Source organism: Amblyomma americanum, chromosome 4, assembly GCF_052857255.1.
Source record: "Amblyomma americanum isolate KBUSLIRL-KWMA chromosome 4, ASM5285725v1, whole genome shotgun sequence".
Lineage (NCBI taxonomy): Eukaryota > Metazoa > Arthropoda > Arachnida > Ixodida > Ixodidae > Amblyomma > Amblyomma americanum.
In genome coordinates, this window is record NC_135500.1 from 181,881,042 (window position 1) to 181,905,530 (window position 24,489).

The window sequence follows — 24,489 nt, forward strand, 5'->3', positions numbered from 1 at the left end:
TGCAATTAAGGTGACCGGCACAGCGTAGAGCATGTGGCTAATACAGAGGCGCCGTGAGGGATACGTCACTGGAGACAGGGTCGCGTTTGCGCCCAGTGCAAAAGAGGAGCTTCAAGACGCGAGAGAAAACGCCAGATGGAGCCACCTTCTTTTCGTTCAGTTAACGTTCGGTAAGAAACCTACACATACTCAGCATCAGCAATGTCTAATATTTCCGGAATTAATTTATCGAGTCAGTTTGTAATATCTCTAGGTCGGAAAAGTGTTCATTTGTCTGTTAACACATAAAATTCCCTGAGAACGCGCGAATATTCTCCTTAGGCCCAATTTTAGGCGTAAATTCCCTGGAGAAGAGAAAATTTCCCGAATGAAATATTGCTGACGAGGCCCGGGCATCCTGTGCTGCGCGCAGTGTCCACAGTGATGAAGAGGAACATAATTTATCCGGCAGCGGTCGTCAACATATTCACATTGAAGCTCAGGGATGTACACCGTCGTTCGGAGGATGTGCTCTACAAATTAGATGTCGAGGGCAATTGATAAGTGTAAAAGGTGTGTAAGGATGTCATTAACCCGCGTTTGTTCCCTCACCCACTCTGCCCTGTTGCTGTTTCTTAGCGTCACAACTATCACTTTTTCTTTCACAGTTCGGTTCGTTGTTCTTAACTTAGGTTAAACTCGTTGAACCGTTTTAACACGTCGGATATCACATACTGACTAATCGAAGACATTTTGAGGTTAAATGTGCACATTTCTGTCTCCGCTAGGCAAAATTAGCGTTATGAATTCAACTGCCGGCTAAATCCGATACGACTATTCAGAGCCTAAGCGCACTGTAAGTGTAGCTTAAAAATTGTTTATTCTCAACACTACGCAATGACAACATTCTATAGCAACAACTACAACGGCAGGACGTTGCCTTCGCCATTCTCCGGCTAAAACTGCCGCCAAGAAGTCCGCATGAAAAACTCGCAAGCGTAGCGCGGTGATATGCGGCGTTTCAACACGTTGTTTCAAGCAGTAGGAGGTAAAAGTGACGTACATCATTAATAAAAAGAAACAAAGATGCTCCTACTACAAATATACTCGCCGTACGAATTTGAGCGACCGAATACACACATACGCCCGCATCGCAGAGAAAGACGCCCTAACAAAGAATAGGAGCAGCAACTCGCGGGTAAAAAGAATATCTCTCAAATGAACGGAGAAAACTGAAGCGCTGAGAGAAAATGGCCTGCGCATCATCATCGGTTCGTGAGGCCCTCCCCGGCAACTTGGCAGACCTTTCCTGTTCCATTAAAGTCCTCCTCCGCCTCCTCCCGGCAACTTTTTTCTTTTTAGCTTGCGTTTTCCTCGATGGTGTTCCGTCAATTTTGGCAAAACTTGGCCGCGCACGCACACATGCGAGCGCGACAGTTACCGCGGAAGTGAAGCAGACGCGTACGGCGGCAACAGGATGCGCTCGAGGCGCCCTGTTCGGAATGGAGAGACGGAAGATAGAGGCTGCGCGTAAACAAAAAAATAAGAAAAAAAGTGCGTCGCTTCAGAGATACAGACCTATGAATGTCTCACAGCTCCGTGATGGAAACATGCGCTGCAGCCTTCTCAACTCACCGCTACGCCACTGGACATAGCCCATGCCAGAGACGAAAGCAGCCTTCAGAAGAAGTAGCAGCAGCCAAGACACGCTGCTATCGCCACAAGTAAACAGTTTACCCACGCGGTAGAACAGCTCTTCTGCTATCTGACATTGCAGGGTCTCCACTGTGTTTAAACATGCGCGTTGACGTGGGCGGTATTTTCGAGGCCACTTTTAAAGCGTTAGCATTAGAAGGGTTAATGCAAGCGGAAATGGCGAGCGCAGTCTGACAGTAGCCAGTGGCAGGTAGCACATCTGCCACGGTGGACAGGTGGCAACCTGCCTATAACGAACCTTAGAATACCACCTCGAATATAACGAACTTTCGTGTCTGGACCTCCGATGTAACTAACTTAGTGTGTCAACCTCGCATATAACGATCGTATTGCTGCTAACTCATTCAAAAGATCTACCGAGGATAGCCGAAGTGTTTTATTTCTATGCGCCACTTTCGAAGCGAAATTTGCCGGCAGGACCACGGCATGAGGACAGAGGAGGTGGTGCATAAGGAAGGGAAGGGGGTGACCGACCAGGCCACCGCACCGCCTGCCGCTGGCCTAACAGTGACGCCTCTGATGGGGGGTGCCTGCCAAAAGGGCGGGGTCCTACAGGAGGGCCTACTATGCCCTTCTGCGGAGCTGGCTGTGAGCCCCCGTGGCCGCTCTCTCCTCCCAGGTGGACGGTCTTCTGCAGAACACGGGCCAGGGCATCGTGTTCCGCCTGTCCGACGACGAGCTTGGCGGCGTCAACATCAGCCAGGGCCCGCTGTCGTACCGCTACCGCGTCTATGAGCTGCGGCTGCACTTCGGCCGCACCGAGGACCGGGGCTCCGAGCACTCCGTCTCTGGCTTCGTGTTTCCCGCCGAGGTGCGGGGACGACGCTTCCTCTCGGTCACGTGACTTGTACAGGTCATGCCCTGGTCAATGGCGGGACGGGCCGCTGACTGAATGGGCAGATTCGTAAATCAGACCCATTCACGCTGACGAGTCACGACCGATCTCCATCTGTTCGTTGCGATCCTGAAGCCCCAGTCAGGTGTCTAATGATCTAATGACCGTAACGAATCGGCCAATGCGAGGGGGCCATAAGACAGTTCGTCGGATGATGGACCAGCTACTGCGCCAGTATTTTGTAAGCCGCTTCCAATGCACGAGATGAAGACGACAGTCGTAATAAAACTTCGGAGAAGCAACACTGAGTGGTCACCGGGACAGAGATGCAACACGTTGCGTCTTGTGTTGACAAGAGGGGAGCGTAACGTCTTACTACATGTTTTCATCCTATAGCGTAGTATGAACGGCTGGAATAAATTGAGGTCCAAACGACGACTAACCGTATGTAGTAAAGTAAGGTGACGCAGCGCGTCATGAAAGCCCAATTAAAACAAATGCAAATAACACTGACAGAGGCAGGCGCCTTCAGCCGCAAGAAACAAGTGAGATTCGACTAATGCATCAACACTACTACCTTTTGTTTTGTACGACAAAAACCAACCAAGGCGGTCATCTGTCAGTCAACAAACTGCAACAGTATCGTTGTAGTTGTTAGCGAGGCCAGCAGAATGGCAGCCCCTTCGATCCATTTCGAAGAATTAAACATTTGCTCTAGACAAAAGTGAGGTTCCTTTGTGCTAGTGGAGAGCGAAAGAATATTGTGCAAGGAATAAATTTTTTTTTTGAAGTACCTGATATGCGAGTTGCAAATTGCTCATCGCAAGGTTTGGCGTCACTTTATTAGTCACATTGTGACGCCCGTAATTAGACCGCACGCGCGCCTCTCAGCAGAACAAAGTTAGTGTCCTTAAAGGCAGCCAAGGCAAATTGGTGAATTCCATCATCTTTAACACGCGCCAATTTATAGGTGTATTCTGGGAAGGTTATCGTTACCAGTGGAGTAAATCACGTCATCAAAGAAGTGCACAGTTTATATGACCTCGATAGATTGTCAAAAAGTTTGCCTAACACACTAGGAACAAGAAGTATACATTGGATTTCTTAGTTATTAATGTTTTAAAACACTCTGTAACATTGCCAAAGCAGTGGACGCGAGCTCGATTGCATTGAAGCCATGCAAAGCTCGGCATTAAATAATGCATGCAGTCGTCTGTGTCTTTCATTAAATGCATGGCACGTTCGTTGAAGCTTCTTTGCGACAACGGCCACTTCGTTTTCTGATTGAAATTTCTCAAGTGAAATTTAAAAAGTGAAACTTAGAGATGCATTGCATGCCATGTCACATTGCGGTTCTTCTCGATTCTACACACATATTGCCACGATAATTCGTGCGCATTAACGCACAACCGATGCTTGAATGCTCGGCTTTCCGTGTTATGGCTATTTAATTATTCGGCACGCAATTAGTGTTCGTTTTTCGGACACCCCCGGCCGGCAATGCATGTTTTAGGCTCCCAGCTACGTGTTGCTCCCATTCAATATCCGCGAAGTGGAAGACAGCCATGTGGCCCTTCTCGTTTCTGAGAGCATCAAGTGCGGCTTTTAAAAAGCTGGGACTCCCGAAGCAAGCGTCAGCCAATGGGCCGATCAGAGCACAGCGAATATAAAGCGCGGGCGAGAAGTACAAATAAGGACGACGTCTGAAAAAGAAAGCAGTGAGCTTGAAAATGAAAACAATTAACAAGAAATCTAAAAATCTGAAATGCTCTTAATTAGGCCTTCTTTCATTTTCGTTTGCTCCTGAGAATGCCTGGTTGCCACTTGCATCATTTTATTCCCTCTTTTTAATTTGCAGTCTGCCGGTATCGGCGCTCTATAAGCGATCAGAGAGCGATCGACCGGAATGCCCGCGGAGGCTGCGCGAGCGCTTGTAACGAGCCCCCTCAGATATCGGAAAACCATCAGGCGATTCTCACGTGCAGCGCGGGCCGTAATTAGTGGCGACGCTCCTCAAGTCCTCCCGCTTATGTGAAACCACGTTGAGCGAGTTGAATCAGCTCGTTGAATTCAACCCGCTAATGCACACATGAGTGACCCGCCGCGGCTTAAGCTGACAAGCTTTTCTGAGCCGCTGCGAGTTGACTTCGCTATATTCCGCACACTGCGTCGACTCCCTGCAGGCATTAGCGCAATCTTTTCCAAGCGACATTAGAGGACCTCCTTGAAGACGCTACAATCTAGCGGTTACGCTTAAGTGGCCACTTTATTTGCACCTGCTCATATGGCCGCGACGCGCACAGCTCAGAGTGAAGGCTTGTTTAAAATGCTGAGTCCTAAAAAATTTGACACATCAATGGGCGCTAAAGCAGAGCTGATATACTGGCTGCTTTATTCGGCTCAAATACGGCACCCCTGGAGTACAGACTCGCGGAGAGTACGCACAATCTTTCCTCTCAAGGTTTCCAGTGCCGTGAGGGCTGCAGAATACCCGCTGTAGTGTTCTTTGATAAACCAGTTGCGGAACTTCCCATAGGGTCCATGTATCAAGAAACGGTTGTTTGACGTAGCCAAAATTCAGATGTTTACGGATTACCATGCCACTCACGGTGACTAACGTAAACTGTGTTCAAGTTGCAAATTTCAAGATTGCTGATAAACGCACAACCGCCTGCAAACAAAATCAATGAAACAGGTGCACAAAGTTTGCGGATACCTCCACAATTACATAAGAGCTACCAGCAGATTGCCTTGCTAAATGTATTCAAAATTTCCGCATTTAAGAATCTTTCGATAATCTTCATGCATCCGATTCTCTGATCTTGTCTCCCGTTTTTTTGTTTTTATTTCCTCTTTAATTAATCTCTCACTTATTGCCCAAAGCACAACCATTAGCTTTGCACCAGTTTACCCTCTTCTCTTGGCCCTCCTCACTCAACATTGGCCTATCTCCCGTCATGGGTGTGTGTGCCATGTCACTAAGGCAACAAAAATAAAGGCACCATTAGCCATCAGCTTTTATTTGCCGCTTCCAGATGGCGCAGTACCTGTAAGCACCCGGCAAGTGGCTACTAAAGCCAGCCACTTTTTGAAGCAGAGTTGCTCAACTGGTAAGATTAAAGAGCTCTGCTGTATATGGCAAAGCACCACCTTTCATCAGGAGGCAAGAACCTTTCAACGTTTTTTTTAAACGTTGTACTCGGGATACAAAACAACACAAATATAAGATGCGAGCATACGCGGTGTCCGCACCAATTTTTCTGGAGCACCGGTGGAGGCATCTACTACTTGGCTGTCAAGCGCTAGAGCTTTAATATGCTATGCAATAGTTGCGTGGCGCTACCTCGTAGTGAAACAACCTAGTGCGGATAATTGCGCCAGTCGAAACAAAGTGTTTTTCTTTTGCTAATACCGAGTTAACCTGCGCAGTCCTAAAATAAAGCATGCAATTCTCACCCAACGCAGATGCGTACCTTGCCTAAGTAGCAGCAGCTTGAAGACTTCACAGCACGCGGTCACTGACAATTTTTGTTGCAATTAATTGTCATTTTACAGCTACAGATCCTGGGCTACAACTGCGATCTATACGCCAACGTGTCCGAGGCGAGGCAACGAGCGCAAGGCCTCGTGGCACTAGCGGTCATAATTAAGGTGAGACTACGCTCTTTGTATGTTCCTTAAGAGAAAAGAAAGCCACTTGCTTTCTTTGGGATCGTACGAAAACGATTTAGCCCCATGTTTAATATAGGAACCAAAATACGCATGGCGATGCGCGGCTTGCATCTTGCGGCTTGCCGCATTCTCTAGGTAGTACCTTTGTCATTCGCTCATAAGAAATTAAAAAAAATCACGTTAAGTGCGCGAAGCTTGACATCGTCGCATTCGAGAGACCCTTTACAGACGTGAGCTGAAGTTTACTCCTTAATATTTTAAACGACACAAATCTAAGAAGAGTAGCCGTAGTGAAAGAAGAGGCAGCTATACAGTTAGCGCAAACTTCATTCTCTTGGAGTGCGAAAGCATAGATTTCCAAATGCCTATGCACCAAGCACATCAAGTACAGCCTCCGCCTGCACTAATGCAGCAGCGACCAGTTTGTGTTGTTGTTTACTGCAAAAAGTTGTCTTAGGGGCCTCAGCAACGATGACATTCGCTTGACTTATGAGCAACAACACAGTTGCAACGCAAAACAAGCGCTCAAGCTCACGCGTACGTGGTCGCTTCGTCTTGTTTGAAGCTGAGAAAAGAAATTTTCAAGTTACACCACTGGTGTCTTTCACATTAGTTAGCATGCAATAAAAAATTGGCTGGGGTTCAACCGGGCTGAACCTAGCGGAGGCTCGATTAAGCTAGGTCAGCCAAGGTTTGGTGTGGTTTAACGCTTCCAAGCTCTATCCTTCGCAAACGCACCCTGTCAACGTTCTTGATCATAAGAATCATCAATCAACCGTCTACGATACAAAGGCGAAGAACTGGTTCCAGCGTGCGAGTCCTCCATGGCTATCTGCGAACGTCAAGCGACGCTTCGCGCTTTTTATTGTCTGATCAGATGAAAGGCGAGTCACGTGGTTCAGCGCAGCTGCGAGGTGAGCGTTGAATCACGTTATTCAACGCAGTTGCGAAGGCGAGTGAACGCCACTGGCTCCCCGTGCCGCAGCTGTGGCGAGGCGCGGCGAGCCACATGGTATGACGTCACAGCCATATCCCCGCTCCGCCGCCTGAATGTCATTCTTCGGAGCGACATGACCTTGAGGCCTTGCATGGGAGAAGTAGAGCTTCCGCTCTCTTCCACTCTAACATTTCTAAACCCAGGTTTTTTTCCTCAAGGCGAAGCAGCAAAAAGTATGGCTTTGCCATTATCGTCGCCATCAACGACAACACACTCTGTGCGTAACAGCCATTACCGACCAAAGAAATCGCTCTTGAGAGGCTGTCCTTCCACTGCGCTTCTGCTTTCTTTGGAGCCGTAAACTGGGCCACGCTCTCGGCGAATATTTATGCGATGAATGCACAAGCACATGCGAATCCGCGGCTGCACTAAACGTCATCACGACAGTGTAGCCGCGCAACGAAACATTGCCTCGCCTTAGGCGCGGCCGCAAAAAAATGAAAAAAAAAAATGAGGGAGCGAAAGAGCGGCTCCTCGTAGCCGGTCACAGCTAGTCTCTTATAAGAAATCCATGAGCTTCGAGCATTGCAGTCAGAATGAGATGCGCCTTCCAATGAATTATGCTGGTCTGCAATGTAACCGCCACGTGCCCGAGGTTTCTTGGCAGACGCAAACTGTCTTGGTAATCAGCGAAAGCAATCCGGATATACCGAAAATGACGTAACGGTGTTATATTCATTCCCAATTTACCCTTATTTAGGTCCCTTACCCTTTGCTGTATGCACGCTGGAACTTCTGACGTCAGGAAACCGTGGTACAAGTGATGACTGTTTGCCTAGCTTTCTCCATCTGTCCTGCGTTCGGAGAAAAGCGATTTTTAGGCCAAAAGAAAAAAATTAGTAATGTACCGAGTGCAAAAGATCCTGCTGGGGCACACAATTGAGAAAAGTAGTCGAATATCCTCGTGCACGGATAAGCAAGAGAAAAAAAGCAAATTATCCAGCACATCATGAAGAAAAGTGTCGCGTTCGCTCCCGACCACATTACCGACAGTCAACACGGCGAGGTAATTGCCAACGCTGGTCCGGCGGTCTTTCTTCGGGCGGAACAAATAGATTGATTCGCGCGTGCTTTCGATTCAGGTAGGAAACTAAGAGACCGCTCAGTGTAATGCATAACAATGGTAGGGACGTCTATTTCTGTTCGCTGCTTTTCGTCTTATGATGTGCGGTGTCGAAATTCTCTTGACGTAGGCCGCACTCGTCTGACCAATTTTAGCAGTCATAAAGCATGGCATTAATGAAGCCGTTGTTTCTTGCTGCATTCACACAAAGAAAACGTGAAGGAGATAAAGAACAACTTCAGTTTCTTAGTAAATGCCGCCTTTTGCTTTTGATTAAATATAAGTATTATTGAAGGCCAACGCCACACATCTGCGAGAAATATCGCACTTCAAACATTTTCACGCAGCCACAGACATATGTTACCTAACAAATCCAAACAGCTTATGTGCGCACATTTCTCTTCCCTCACTTGCAGCCGCTCAAACTTAGAAAATAATCCGCAAATGGTAACAGAGTGAATAACGAAGAATTTATACAAATAACCATGTATAAGCTATTGTCCGTTAACTGTTCATTTGTTCGTGCGCCTTGGTACAAGTGGCCAGCAGCTGTAGTTTACTCCGAAATAAAAATAAACTCTATCTAAATGCCATGGGTTTCATGTGTCTGTCCTAATCAAAAACCGCCACTGTGCTCACTTCTGTGCAACTCCAGACAAACAACACCGGACTCTCATTTATTGTTCCAAACTGCCAGGTCACATGTTCCGCAATCATCGCGGCGTTTTAATAAACGAAGTGCGTCTTCTCGCTTCAGTGCGACCAACAGAGCACATTGATGGCATCACATGAGTTGTTTTTTTTTCATGAAACTATTTCAGCTGCATTGTTCAAGAAAGCTCTTTGATTGATAAAACATAAATAGTTGATGTTATTGTTTCCCGCTTTTCTCTTTCCAGCTACGAGACGCCGCCAACGTAGAGCTTCGGCTTCTCACCAGTCAGCTGCTGCACTTGGCATTTAAAGGTGAGGAAAGTGAGACGCGATATAAACTCGGAGTTGAGTTGAGTTGAGTGGTTGTAAACTACCGGTGGGATTAGCCTTGCAGTTGCTGCCAGCAATTGCTCCACCGTAGCGACACTTAAATAGAAATCACAGAAACACTGTCCGCAAAAACCCAAATAGACACTCCTGAGGTCACCATGTGGAGGCCAAATCCGGAAACATAGGCGCTACAACGTACTGTTCATGCGTGATCAACCGTAATATGCTAATAATATTAAAACTGCGTCATATTTGCTGTCAGCGACGACTGCATCGGTGTTTGAGTGGAAAGTGAGAGTTGGCACAGGCCCACGATGACAGTCATTTCGACAGAACAACGCATCGATCTTCAAATCTTTAACATTGTTAACTGGCCAATTAAAAAAATAATAACGCAGTCATGTGTAGATTGTCCAGGTGAACGCGAGATTTATATTCGTCACTTCGCCATTTGAATGCATTTACCGCACCCATTAAGAGCGCTCCTTGAATGCAGTGCGATTTATTTCGACTACCGCCACTGCATACTGTTAGCCTAGAGAGCAGGCATACAAAAGCAACCTGAAGCAAGGCATGCTGGGTGTTAGTTTCTCTTTTTTTATTATTTGCCCGAGCCATGCGTCTCTCTCTTCCTATCTCTCATAATTTTCTTCAGAGCGTGCCACAGTCTCGGATTCAACCGACTTAGTATCACGCAAGACGGTGGCAAGCACTAATTTTCAGGCTCTGTAGTAGCATGACACGGGTCTTGCCCAGAGCGGAATAAGTGTAGCTCAAAAGCGCCAGGCTTTGAATTTCGGACGGACGATCCACACCGAAGTTGCGAAAACCCTGTCTACTATCTGCACGCTGATGCTGTGTTCACGAAAAGGTTTCTTAATTTAAGTGCACCACCTACCACGCCAACAAAGGACATTAAGAAACATTTGTTTTGCTAAGCAGCATTACTATACTACGCTACAGTGTGGTGCATGACTTCCTACAATCTTACATGCGGCAGACATTGTGAGCTTTGCACACTATGAGGCTTGCGAAGACTACTGTCCATTGAAGCGGGAGCTCGCATAAAATGACGTTGACAATGCCACGTAATGGGTTAAACTTCCTTCGCTTAGTGAGCATCGCGAACCTGGCAGAAGGTTGCTGATTTTTTGTTCCGCTTAACCCCCGGTCGTCCTGTGGCAGTCCCGCTCAGTCAGGTGTTCGGCTTCTTCAATAGCACTGATGCTTAGCAGACAAAGCACGCTTTACAGGAAATTCAGTGGACATTTGAGTCGTGCATTGAAGGAAGGCAGGGGGAAGTGAAAGCAGGCAGAGAGAGAGAAAGAGGGATGCCCACCGACTACCTTCTATTACCAAGGCACTCAGTTTTAGTTACCTTTACTCACAAGGCACTCGAGTCACATATTAAGTATTACGCACACTGGATAAAATTATTTTATCGCCGTTAGGAAGAGCTGCGAAGAGAGTCATCGGGTGCGAGTGCTACGCTCTTAGGCTCCGGTTTGCCTCTGCTTGTTTTATTATGTGTGAAGCTTATTGATGTACAAAGCCCCGTCCTCCTCGGGTTTCTTGCAGTGCATGCAGTCACGATGTTTTCGCAGAACTAATCCCCGCACAGAAAGCACCACTTCCAACAAGCAGGTCTTCTTACATGATGTTCTAGTTGACATTAAACGAAACTGAGGTATGAGTATCACTCCAGTGGGTCCTTCTTCCTGACCATGTGTCACTGCACTATGTGAAGTAGTTGACGAATTTGCTTAAAAGAAAGAAAAGGCGCAGTAACTGTCACCCCTCTTGGTGGACACCAGAACCACGCCTTGAGGGAAGGGGTGAGGGAAAGAAAGAAGAGACCGGAATTGAAGCCCACAGTGAAGTACTCCGGATGATTTCGACCAGTCGAGATTCTTTAACATGCACTGACGTCGCACAGCACACGAGCGTCTTTCGTTTCGCTTCCTTAGAAACGAGGCTGCCGCGGCCAGGATCAAACCAGCGTCCTTGGGCTCAGCAACAGAGCATCCTAAGCACTGAGTCACGGCGGTTGCTATGAAGCAGTTGATTGATTATAATTGTTTAAAAACGCAAAAAACGCTATGATTTCTAATATATGGGCTTTGATGAGACGAAGGTGATTTTAGGAAATGGCCATAACCTTCGTTGCAGTATCGTAAGACTACTCTGCAACCGCGCCGAGCTTCACGCCTTAGAGATGAATAGTAAGTTCACTGTACAGTTTTTGAACGCACATTTCCTGCGTTCTTCCTGCAGTAGCGGCTTCAACGGCAGAGGGCTTCAGGTTGTCAGTCTGAACGCATTTCGCTCTGCTTCGCCGTAGAATTGACAGGTGAGAAGAGGTTTGGTGTGAAGAAGCGAGAAACGGGCACCCGGTGCCGTGAATGCTGATATTATCAGGCATGGAGAGAGTAACACGACTCAGACCTCTCGTATTTGTCGCGCAGCGAATCGCTCCTACCAGAGCCTCCTTCAGTTTACCGCGCGCGCTGCCTTTCATCTCGCTAAGTCGCCATCGGATACGTAATTATTTTCTTCCACCAAGGACTGACTTGCACCACTCCCGTCATTCACCGTTGGCTATTTTACTTCGCACAACGGATAATTACCGAGAGGGATCTTACTAAAGCTTTCTTATGTAATCCCCAAAGATGAGACATCCAACGTATCATCCAAAAGATACGTCCCACAGTAAAGTATCGCGCTGACTGTATTTTTATCCCCCGCTTTCTCAATAGTCTACGTGACGTGAACCCTATAACAGGGCATCCACAAACACCTCTCTCGAAGTCAATCTTCACGGCAAGTGCACTGTTGATGCGGCAGAGCATAGCGCACGCACCAGCGGAGAGCGCCGCTCAGTCGGTCGCTGATGAGCCCCGTAGTAAAAGCCGCGCCGCTCCGATCTGTAGAGAATGAGCGCCTGCCCGCACTCCCTGCCAGCGGCATCGACGGCATCGGTAGCGTGGCGGCGGCGGTGGCGGGACCACGTGTTGAGCGACGAGATGCTTCCGCCGCCGGCGATGGGCAATCCTCGTAATTGGGCCGCGATCAGCGTCCTCGCAGGCCATCGGCGGCTAATGAGGCCTCCCCCTAATCGGTCGCGCGGGAGAAAAAGCGGCGCGCACGCGCGCGGCCCTCCAGGGCCCACCGGCGCGGAGGGCGGACCCTCGCCATGAGGCCGCGCCGCTGCGCGCTGGACGCTCGTTAGATGCTTTCACTGGTGCCTTCTTCTAGGGCGCGCATCTTGTCTTATTCTCGCTCTCGCTGCCCCGTCTTCTCCTTCTTGCCGTGCGGTGCGTCTTGGCTGAGTGGAGTGCCGAGAGATGGATGTTTCGTAGACAGATCGCGATGAGCCCAACTCCTAGGCGGTGCGGCCGTCCCAATTAAGTGAAAGAGCGCGTGGGTGGTGTCGAGTGCCTCGGTGCATTGGCTCTATTCCGTCCTTAAGGGAAAGGACGAGGAAGTTTTTCGGAAGGGGAAGTATAGCGAGTAACCCCGGACTTTCCATCACTAAAAATAAAGGTCAGAGATGTACTAAGCTTATGGCTAAGTTCTGTGCTCGCGATCTCTTGCTGGTGCTGCTCCCGTGATAGGCTTTGGCTCAGGACTTCGCCGCTCATTGGTGCTTAGGCTCGATATATAGGACCGTCAGAAGTAATAAGCCTTCAGATCTTAGCCGGATGTTCTTGCGCCTAATGTCGTCATGTAGATCTTCGTGTCTGCTCTCAATGTTTGTTTCTGGGTACCCTGTAAGCTCTCTTGACGAAAGAGATGCGCACGTGCCAGCTGCAAATGCCATGCATTTACTCATTCACTGCTCCAATAAAAGTCGTGTATTTGTACAATGTTAATCACCGAGTCCCGAAATTCTGGAGAAACCGATACTGTCGGCTCTTAAATTCAACGAAAACGTTCAGATGCTAGCAAGACACTGTGGTCCACTTTCATGGTTCTATTTATTATAGTTTGCAAAGCCAGTTCTTTTCTTTTTCGTAAAGCTTGCAAAAAAAACAGATTTCGTGCAATTGAACGCGCCGGCTGGCATGTGCTTCTGCAGAATGAAGTGCCACCTCCCATGTAAACGAACCAACCTGCTGGTGCCCACGGTCGCTTCAGGGTCCTGTATTTTTAAATCAAAATCGCAGAGAGCAAAGATGAGGACAGGAGAATTACATACAACGAGTGTTGACTTTCAACAATGGTTATTTTAAAGGCACACAGGTTACTTCTACCTTCTGCATCAAGAATAATTATCAACATTCAACACAATTCATGCAAAGCATGAATGTTATGATGTCTTTAACAGACTGAATTTTAATGCGAAATAATTAGAAGCCCCACGGGGTCAAAATGCATCCTTGGTCATAAAATTCGCCCATTGGCTGGAAGGAAGCGACGCCACCAGACTGGACGTGACGTCACTTCCGATAAAGCCATAAACAGCTGCTAATGCTTTCGCTTTGCCAACACGCAATAGATTTCGGCGTCTCTGCAATTTTTTTTCCAGCGACACCGCAAGAGAGCTCACAAACCAGCCGCGCAACCTGCAGCTTTTTCGGCAGCCTCGATGTTATCGCTTCTAAGCGCCAACAATCTGTATCAGTAAGTCAGGCAGTCAATAGGCTTTATTCAAAGGATAGCCCGCTGTTTATGTTGGGGACAGTAAGGGTAGGGTGGGGTTATAGGAGGCGCATGACATCGTTGTTCTGGGCGAAACCAAGCAGCTCCAGTATGTTTACTTTATTTATTTGTTTTTTATTTACAATACTGTTAAGGCCTTGCGGGCTGTTACTGAGTGGAAAAAAACATTTCAAATAAGTTAACACGCAAACCATTTCCAGCCTCTGCTGAAACATTTCAGCTGAGTGACACCCTGTGAGCACACTGCTATCGAGTCTATTCTAGTCAACAATAGTTCGAATGAGATATGAAAATTGAAATGTATCAACCCTCGGTGTACAAGGCTGAATGGCATGAGGGTGATTTGTACGGGCGGATGCCCGCAGTGGACGTCGTAAATATACATATGGATCCAAATTTCTGCGTCTAAAGTTTTTCTTATAAAGCTCATAAAAAAATTTCAACCGCGCTATTTTTCTTCGGAGGGGCAAGGGGGATAGACCAGCCCCACCAAAAAGCGCAGCCACTGATCGCTTTATGTCGTAGCACGAAAAAAATGAACCTGGCTGCTAATCTCTGGGGCATTTTAATTTGATGATTTTGGTTTGACTGTGAGGGTCCCAAACAATACCTGCATATTCCAGTGCTGATCTTACTACGGTTCTAAATGCCGCGAGTTTGACATTGCGAGTGGCATTCCGTAGTCTCCTTTTTAGGAAACCAAGCTTACGTTGGGCAAATCCACAAATGTTCGCGATATGTTTTTCCCACCTCAAATTATCGATAATTGTAACACCGAAATAAGTAAGATGCTTATAGTGCTTGATTTCTTTTTGATTAATGCTTTATGTATCCTGCTATATGTATCTTGCTATACGTATATGTATACTATATATATATATATATATATATATATATATATATATATATATATATATATATATATATATATATATATATATATATATATATATATATATATATATATATATATATATATATATATATATATATACTGTACGTATACTGTCATAGAGGTAGATTGGCTCTTCCCGCCGTCCGCGGGTAGTCCAGTACTTGTAGGTGGTAATGCGACGTTTCTAGAGGTAGCTCCGGCAGGCATATGCTGGGGCTAGACATCGCCACAGTAGATGTCAGATGCTTACAGTGCTCGAAGTAGGCCCTCACGGGGACCTGCATCAGCGCTTCATTCTTTGAGGCAAACGCCGCCACTCGGCGCCACCTTCCTCCTAACGGCTCTCGCCCGCGGCCGGAGTCTCGGTGCAGTGGCGACGGCTGCGCTTTTTTTTTTTTTTTCGCTCACTCGGCGTGCGCGTGCGCCAGGCTCGCAGGTGGCCGTGAAGTCGGTGTCCATCCAAGACCTGCTTCCTGACACGGACAGTTACATGACCTACGAGGGTTCGAGCACGACGCCCGGCTGCGAGGAGACGGTCACCTGGATCCTGATGAACCGGCCGCTGTACATGACCCGGCAACAGGTGACTCCCCCTTCTCCGTCCCGCTTTAAGACTATAACAAAGTAAGAAGCCAAACCAAAAAGGCTTGGCCTTCCATTCTTTGAGCTTAGTCAGATGAAGCGCGATAAAACCTTTCCGCTACTGTTAAGTATCAGTTGCTCTGCTGGCGCGTATCACTGATTAAATTTAACTGCAGTGGGGCCATTTTAAGGGGCTGTTTTTTTTATTTGCGCAATGTATACCCGCCGTGGGAACTTTATGGAGCTTGACACTGGCGTAAAATGCGAATTTATTCGCATCCGGGACACACTGGTTGACATTCAATGGTGCACTGTTCCATTCGCGCACTCAAAATTAGGCTGCATGCATCTATTCCGGACCAGTGGTGTCCCGTTCGTAGTTTTCCTTTTTCGGGGAATTTGGGGCGTATAACATGACGAAGATTTTACGCACTGTCAGAAAATTTTAAGAACCGCAATTGCCTCTTCTTATCTAAAATGGCGGATTATTCAAGCTGTTGCAGGGGAAAAGGGCAAGAAATGGGAGTTATTTTGGGGACAAATTGAACGACTTTTCGGTTACGGCAAGGAGAATCACTTTCGAGGGTTGCGCGCGGGATCGGTGATGTAATTACATCTTTTCGCTGTATTTGCATTTCGCAAACTTTTGACTGCAGGTGTACGTATGAGTTATAGCTACGATGCAAACCTGGAAAATTGATTTCGGTGGCATCACCGGGGATAATAGTCTGCCAATAAGGTTAATCCTGAGCAGGCCCAACACTTATTCTCCGCAAAATTATTCTGCTTGCCTGTACAAATCTCTCGCCCTAATTTGAGGGCCGCTTCAAACTCTTTCTTTCCCTCTCTTTTTCTCCTCCTCCCTCTCCAACGCACGTGTTCGGCGGCGGCAGCTGTTCGCCACGCGCAAGCTGATGCAGGGCGACGCATTCCATCCCAAGGCGCCGCTGGGGAACAACTTCAGGCCCACGCAGCCACTCCACGGCCGCGTCGTGCGCACCAACATTGACATTAGGAGCGATGTGAGTTGACCGCGCTCCACAATGCAATCTTTCGCGGCAAAGCGCGACGCCTCTCTCGGGGTCGTCCTCGGCGCGCGGCCTTTGCATCGCCTCAAAGAAGCCGCATTTGCGAGCGACCGGCAACATCGTCCTCGGGACCTCTCCAGCGCTTTTTCAGTGATAGGAACGCCTTTTAAAAGCTATCTTAGAACAGTTTCGACTGCGGAGCCGTCATATTCCACCGATGCCAAAAGGATGTGTCGGGTTTCTCGATGCTTATATTAATATTTTTATTCTACTAGCTAGTCATTTCTAAAGTATGACGAGTTCTTCATTCGTTAGAAAAGACGTGATAGAAATGATAATGTTTAAAGTATAAAAAATCTTGTCTTAGCCTACTTGGTTTGATGTGAAGGAAGCATCGCGTGTTTTGCATTTTTTATGCAATTTATTACAGTTTGCCCCGAATCCTAACCTTGATTCTGTACATCCTTCAGGAACAGCCATAAACAACAAATTCTAAGATTGAATAAGCACTCCTCTCTGAAACACCCTCAACGCACGGAGATTGCTGAAATAAATAAATAGAATGCCGATAGAGGACCGAAAAATAGGCGCACGATTAAAAATGAAAACACAAAAAAAGATAGAACGCCACAGACGAAAGAACAGCGCGAAACTACGATTTTATCCATTTCTCGTTTATTCTTTGTAGTCTCTAAATTTCTTATTGTTTTGTTTTTATATCATGCCACAGCTCATTACGCACCTTCTAAGTGCACAACTATATTAGGGTCATGCCATCTTATAAATCAAGCCGACACTTTCAACTGTCTTTTATCCATCTCAACCGTGCTAAACCTTAAAGGATTACAGACATAAGGTTTCGAGCGCAAATAAAAGACAATTTGTTTCATGGGCACATGGAGATGTCTTCCAGCAAGTTTCAGCCGCAACCTTCGAGTACAACATGATTTTGATACTTTGTTAGGCTAGTCGATTTGTAACCGAAGCACCGCACAACAGCAGACCGTCAAGGACACTCGGTCCAGGGTAGCTCTGCAAACCTACAAAAAGCACTGTCTTCCTCGGCGAAAGGTGTCCTTATTGGTGTCCTTTTGTGCAGTACTTTGCCGGGTATCCTGTTCAATAATTTCTGCGCTGCCACTTTCTCATACATCTCATGAGCAAACCAAAGGCTTACCAACCTCGGGCTCTTCATGATTAATTTTTTTTTCTTTCGTACAGGACTGCCCTGGAATGCACGTCAACAAGTTTTACCAAGGTGAGTTTTCATCCAGGCGTCGTTTTTGGGGGTGGCCTCTGGATTTCTCGCGAAAAAAATCATTGTGAAATTACTAGTCGATAATGAGCATTTAACCGAGCCGACCGCGAAGATGCGTCGCGTATGCCCACGAAGATCTATTTTAATCCCTCGTTGGCTGTAACACACGATGACGACCAGCTCTGAGCAGTTCATGTTTATAGTACTTGTCATTGTGGCGCAGAATTTAGCCATTCTAGGATAGAGAAAGTAAAGAAAAAATACACTGTCACGGTCCAAGTGTACGAGAAACAGAGAAAAAAAGGCAGTGACTTTTTATATACGCATGCAGCCGGTGCCAAGAGTTTGATACGACTCGTGAAATTCGTTGTAAAGCTAAATGCAAACGAAAGACTGCACCAATTCGCAGAACTGCGGCAGCCAGAACGTGATGCCGAATATCACCATTTCAAACATCGCCCTCAAGTCTATCCAGCCCCGTCTTGCCTAAAGCCTGTGAACCATATCTACCTGCCTCTTGAGCCCTACCCACGCAGCTTCAAAGCCAGTCACTTTCCTGGGCCACTTTTAAATTACGACAATTTTCTTTATCACCTTCTCCAATCCTTCTAACGTGCTCAAAAAATCATCTCTGCAGCATCGCTGAACAAAAAAAAAACAGCAGCTGCTCGAGCTTCTGACTTGCTATTGCTGCCGCTTTTTCTCCTCCTTAGGAAAAAGGTAGAAAAGCTGTTGTTCACTTTTCAGTAGAACGAAAGCGCGCCCAGTTTTAGAACCTTTAAAAACCGGCGCTGAGGGGTTAGGCGATACCCGCCCCCCCCCCCCCCCCCTCCTTTCTCCGTGTACCCGTCGCGAGCCCAGGTGATGCGAAAGCGCGTTCTCTCTTCTCTGGCGCTCGCAGCGAACCTGGATCTTCTCAGCCGATAGCAGCAGCCGGCGGCGGAAGAGGAGAGGATCCCCATCGCCCAGCGAGATGAAGCACGCGGGGAGCCCGCGACGACGGCTCTTCGCGCCGCGCGCTCTGCCCCGCCTGCGGGGAGACGGAGAGACGCCAGCGAGGCATGTTCGTTCCTGGCAGAGTGTGGTCGGCATCTCGTGTGTGCTACGTAGGAACTGGTGTCGGGAGCTGCCTGCCAGGGGTGCTTCGGGCGGTGGCAACAAACTGAACGTGGACTCCGGATGAGCAGGACTATACCACTACCATATCCCACGATCGGCTGTTTCTTGTGTTTGGTTAGAAACGTGATGCTTCGGATAATCGGATCACCCTTCAAGTTCACATCGGTTGCGTGGAGAGGAAGGGAAATTACATTTAATGCGCACAGCGTTGCTTGCAGACACCGGGTTTCTACAACTCGTCTTCTAGCAACTACTTGACGTGCTGGATTAGAACTGGCAGAAGTGGTTTGGTTTGCGTTTTATGGTGTTTAACGTCCCAAAGCGACTCAGGCTATGAGGGCCGCTCGCAGAAGTGTTTGAATGACGTTTTGTAGGGACATTAGTCAGTCTGGCAGTGACCGCAGATGAATAAGTGGAAAAACCTGTGAGTGGCGAGAAAAAAATTATGATATAAGAGCACCTATTTTATTTCCATATATACGACGAAAGAGGAGGCGGTCAGTGGTCGCGCGAACTGCGCCAGTTAGGCCGGGGTTCCGAAATTCCTTCTAGAAGATGACAACAAAGAAACGGAAGCGTGTGCAAAGAGCATTTCTTGTTTCTATACTTGGCTGAGCTAATGAACGAAGGAAGACATATACAGCGCAATCAAACAATCGCATAAAAAGGAGAACATAACAGTACAACAAAAATATCCCGGCAAACGCCGGTGAATATCAATGAAACGCACGTAATGAGCAGGGGTGAAGGAAATTAGTATAAAATTCTAGGCCTGTGGTGAGTTAAATCTGAAATGCTTCATGTATTTACAGGAGGTACTCGGGGAACTGGAGGGGAAGTTAGGGATAAAAACTAATAGAGAATATGTTGGCAATTCTCGATTTGCTAATGACATCGCGTTGCTAAGCAACTCAGAGGCCGAATCGCAAAGCATGATAAGGGAATGGACGTATGAAGCAGATAGGTGGGTCTAAGTTCGAGACACTTAGATATCTCTTAACTGCGGGAAGGAAAAAGGCGTTTGCAATTTTTACCCAATTTATAGATCTTTCCGGGATCTTAAGGTCACGTGATCTATCACGTGTCATCACAAGGTCACGTGACATAAGGTCACGTGACCTAGGTGGCGATGTAATGGACGGACGGTCACCGCGAGTATGAGCCATTAAAGGCTCTCGCCTTAAAATATGATAGGTGTAACGTTAAGAGACTGGAAGAGAGCAGGTGTGTCAGAGAACAAAAGCGCATTAATGACATCCTAGTCGAAATCAAGCACAATAAATGGGCATGATCCCGGCATGTAATGCGAAGGCAAGATAACCGATGGTCGTCCAACCAATGGATTCCAAGACAATGCAAGAGTATCAGAAGGTGACAGATAGTCAGACGGGTTGATAAAATAAAGAAGTATGCGGGGATAAGGTGGCCGTGGCTGGCACAGGACGCGGATAATTGGAGAGATATGGGAAAAGAGTTTGTCCTGCAGGAGAGGTTTAGTTAGAGTGATGATGATAATGATTATTTTACGTTTATTTATGCGCTGTGTTGCATAGATACGCGCACAGAGAGTGCTTAAAACGACATTCCCAAATGAAAGTCTCCAAAGAGGGCACCTTATTCAGGCTTAAAGCCTATGCACATGATTCATGATGACCTATCGGATTTTGAATATGACCTCGCCAGAGTGTGAAAATACCACTATCTTGGCTCTCCTCTGAGACACTGACGACATTAGGGCGTGGTATATGCTCGTGCTTTGAGTTAATTATGTCTCTCCAGGCTATTGACATTGAATCCCGAAAATTAGGTTGCGCTGGTCAGCTCGCAGAATCTTATAGTCGTTTCTATTTGACTGTCCCCAAAAATTTATTATATTGTGACCGCAGGCTCACTTGACAGTGACGAACATCCAATGCTATCGTAGTCTCTACGTAATTATTCAATGACCAAGGGAACTCCTCTCGGCCATAGCGCCGGGCTTGGTGTTCGATTAAAGAAAGTTTCGTTCTCAGCCGTACTTAAAACACTTGCGCTTTTAAAAGCTAAGTCATATTTCTAAAATATCGTGCACTTTCTCTTACTTCAGAGTTTTGTTAAGCTGGAGACCGCAATAATTCAGTAAATGGCAGGCTCACTGAAAGTTCGCATGCACATCCTTTAAAAGGACCGTGCTCAGAGGGAGCAGCACTCGAAGGCAACATGCGGGGCTGGCTTTCTCCCACATAAGGGACAGGAAAAATGTTCGGTGGTGTACCATATTCGGCACTCGTCATACAGGAGCCGCTTAAAAAACCGCCACCGCACATCGTGGGCGCTGAATGCTTCATGGGCTTCCCGTGTCGTTCATCGCATGCCCGGCCATATTCTCCCATGAGAGGCAAAAACAGCGAACAAGCAGCGTACGTCTGCGCGCCTTGTGAGAGTGACGCAACAGCGACGTAACTACGCTTTCATCACCTCAGCTTTCAATAATCAGCTTATACAGTTCCTCGCGTCATTCATTGAAGGCGGAGGTGAAAATATAGAGCTGTACGTGTTAGCGAGAGAAGAGTGTACGAGCACACCAGAACTACCTCGCAAAACAGAGAGAAGCGACCGCTGCCCCTCTGCTCTTCAAACAGCCAAGACCATGGTGTACAAAGTCGTGGTGTCCACAGCCCTCTTCCTTTTAGTCAGGGTCCCACGTCACTGCCCAAAAAGAGAGCCCTAATCAGTCGAGTTTCCCTTTTTATGGGGTATTTTCAACGAGCAATGGAAAACATTTGGGTCCTAGTTTCTTCGGGCCGCAATTACTGATGATTTTTCTTCGATCGATGGGCCTCAGCTCCGGTGAGTGCACCTCGAATTGGCATTGAATTGTGTTCTTCTAAAGAGGCAGGCCTAGTGAGAGCGTCTTCTCGTTTGAGCATGCTGCAGCGGCAAAGAACTGGAATGAGCTAGTAGGGAAATGTCCTCAGTGTGTGACACTTAGCCCGTGGAACTTATATCCATCATCGAGCTTTTGGTTGTTCTCACAAAGCCATGATGCAACACTGCGTTAAGTGCTCAAAAAAAAAACCAAGCCGCACTTAATTCTTTAAAAATGACAAGGAGAGACTGTCCATTCTTTAATGCTGACATTCAAACGCATAACAGTTGCAAACCCGTCTGAGCACAGAGCTAAGCCGAGGAGGGCGGGACCCTTTGTGGAGTCCGAAACGCCGCGAAGCTCAGCGAGCGTGTGGCCAGCTCTGATCATTTTTAGGATTAAGAGTTACTGAAGCTACGGTTGATGCCGGCTAATCGCGACCGACTCAAGTAGCTGCCTGCCAGCGATTGGCCGAGACTGTGCCTGTTACGTTGTTGGTTCGCGCAATTGGCCAGCGCTCAAGCAATAACAAAGCACGAAGGGCTAGAAAATGACAGCGGATATATCGATCCCGATCCTGATTGGCTGACACCACATTCAACAGCCAGAGTACGCGGACGGTTGTTATTAAAACAGGGAACAGGCGGACAGCCGCTCTGCAGTAGACAGCGATATCTACGCGTCCGGTGTAGGCGCCAGGGGTTCGGGATGCCGCGATTGAAGATTTATCTGGGACTCCGATACGGACCTTTCGTGACAGCTAGACATCGATGTGAGGAGGCATAAATTGGTTCTTTCATAGAAACCATCTACTGGGTAGAGTCACCATCGATACACTCAGCCGCGTGGGTGCGTTTCGATACCTTTCCCTAGTTGTACTTTTTTGCAACCTCCTTTGTTTTCAGGAAGTAAATAAACTTGCCGGTGGTGGCGCATTTGCAACGAGCTCAACTTCAAAAATGCGTCAACTAGCAACAGCAGGGTCCGAAGTATATATCACCCCATTTCGGTTTGATCTCATCGTGAGAAGCAGTAAACCGCCGAGGGATGAAGAGGGCAGAAACACGTTCTTCTCATGTGGCACTCACACATTGGCTGTGCTTAGTAAAACGCCCTCCAAATCAACCACTCGCGTGCAAATAAGACGAAATACGAATCTGTACCCCTTAATAACATCTTCTTTACTTTTCACCACCTTTCTGTAGAACTGTACAAGCCGGAATCTAAAAGAAATTAAACGCATCGTACGAAAGAGACGTGTGAGCATATTTTCGTGAGAAAGTCCTGACACTTTCCTGCTGGTTCAAAATTTTAAAAAATCTTTTCGTAACCCTAACACGCTCTTGCGGGCCCCGCCCTCTGTAGGGTCCCATCTTCCTCATGCTGGTATTTCGCGTCAAGAACGCTCACGTGTGTCGCTGGAAATAAATAGCCATTCTCTCTGGGCTTATTGTGTGAAGGGAGGGTACAGCACGTTCACCAGCACATTGTCTGGAACTAAGGTAAAAAAAAAAAAGGCACGGCGACGAGGCGCATAAGAGGCCAAAGATAGCGTGAGGTACGAGCCAGACCCTGTCGGTATAGTGCCTCCCAGCACGCTAATGATGCCGAGAAAGAAAGGGAAGCCTCTAATACAAGCAAACGGAGCTTCGACAAAAGATGTTCCAAGTTTCCCTTTATATGCCACTTTAAAGCAAATTCAAGCACCATTTCCTTTCCTTCTTTTTTTTCATATCAGAGGCCATCGAAGTAAGGGAGAATGTTTAGAATAAAAGCACGTTTTAAATAAATACTCTGAGGTTTTGTTTTCATATTTTTTCTTTGATGAGGGTTGATAAAAGAAGGGGAATGCTTCGCATCAGTGCGGTTAGTGAGAAAGGTGAAGCGAACACGGTTGGCTCCCTGCGGCCACTGTCTCATATCGCTTTGAGCGGCGCAGTTGTGGCCAGCTTTTAAACTGTTCCGTGGTTTATTATTGTCCTCCAGCACACGAATTCATTCTCTTTTTGTTTTTGGATAGAAATTTCGTAAGAAAGTGTATAAATTATGACCCCTCTGCATGACGGTTCTGAAAGACATCAATGTAAACACGGAGTGCTGATGTCTCCGTCGACCCTTGTCAGATCCTCGACTGCTCTGCGATCGGAAGGATGGTGAAGAAAATTTAGGAGAAATAAAAATGTGCGCGTGATAAAGGCTTGACCTTCATTGTGTCTTTGTGTCTCGTCCTTCAAAAGATCATTACAAATTTCTTAAGCAGTGAAAAACGCAAACACAAAAAAGATAAAAATTCGTATCAAAGGGCCTTCACTCTGCCGTCCTGCCCTGGCTTCCTTACTCAAGTTATACTGCGCTCTTGTAGGACGAAGCGCCCATCGCTGTCGCCACTAAGCAGTCTCGTTTACACCGCTAGAAGCCTGGCAATAACCCATTCTTTCGTCAATGCCCCGATTGCCGTCTTCTCTTATAGAAACAACGTTGGGATTCATGATGACAAATGACTGTTTGGAAAAAAAATAGAAAAAAAAAGAATCCCAAGTCTCCAGCCTACGCTGTACTCCACAAGTGCACCAGGTTGACCTGCCTAGCATCGAGTCAGCGGAGGCTGCAAGGGTGTGGTAAGCAGAGAGAGGGCCTTCTTTCCTCGTTTTACCACCACTCAACAGTGGTCGAGTGGTGGTTTCACAGTGAAAAAGGAAAAAAAAACACGTTATTTAGACGCATGAGAAAACATTAGCTTCATGCTGCCCTCGTGATTGGATCGGTTTGGTTTCTAAGGGTTTAACGTTCCAAAGAGACTCAGGCTTTGAAGGACACCGTAGTGAAAGGCTCTGGATAACTTAGACTACCT

General features: G+C 47.1%; 1 protein-coding gene across 1 annotated transcript in view; it reads left to right on the forward strand.

Annotated features, from left to right (window-relative positions):
• Nucleotides 1–23,843, forward strand: part of LOC144128793 (carbonic anhydrase-related protein 10-like) — a 91,912-nt gene extending 68,069 nt beyond the window's left edge. The window contains exons 4-10 of the mRNA XM_077662503.1: nt 2,315–2,506; nt 6,086–6,181; nt 9,162–9,228; nt 15,232–15,386; nt 16,279–16,407; nt 17,635–17,671; nt 18,573–23,843. Coding sequence (XP_077518629.1) covers nt 2,315–2,506; nt 6,086–6,181; nt 9,162–9,228; nt 15,232–15,386; nt 16,279–16,407; nt 17,635–17,671; nt 18,573–18,598 — 702 coding nt within the window. The 3' untranslated portion in view covers nt 18,599–23,843. The remainder of the gene's footprint in view (nt 1–2,314; nt 2,507–6,085; nt 6,182–9,161; nt 9,229–15,231; nt 15,387–16,278; nt 16,408–17,634; nt 17,672–18,572) is intronic.
• Nucleotides 23,844–24,489: the final 646 nt, after the last annotated feature.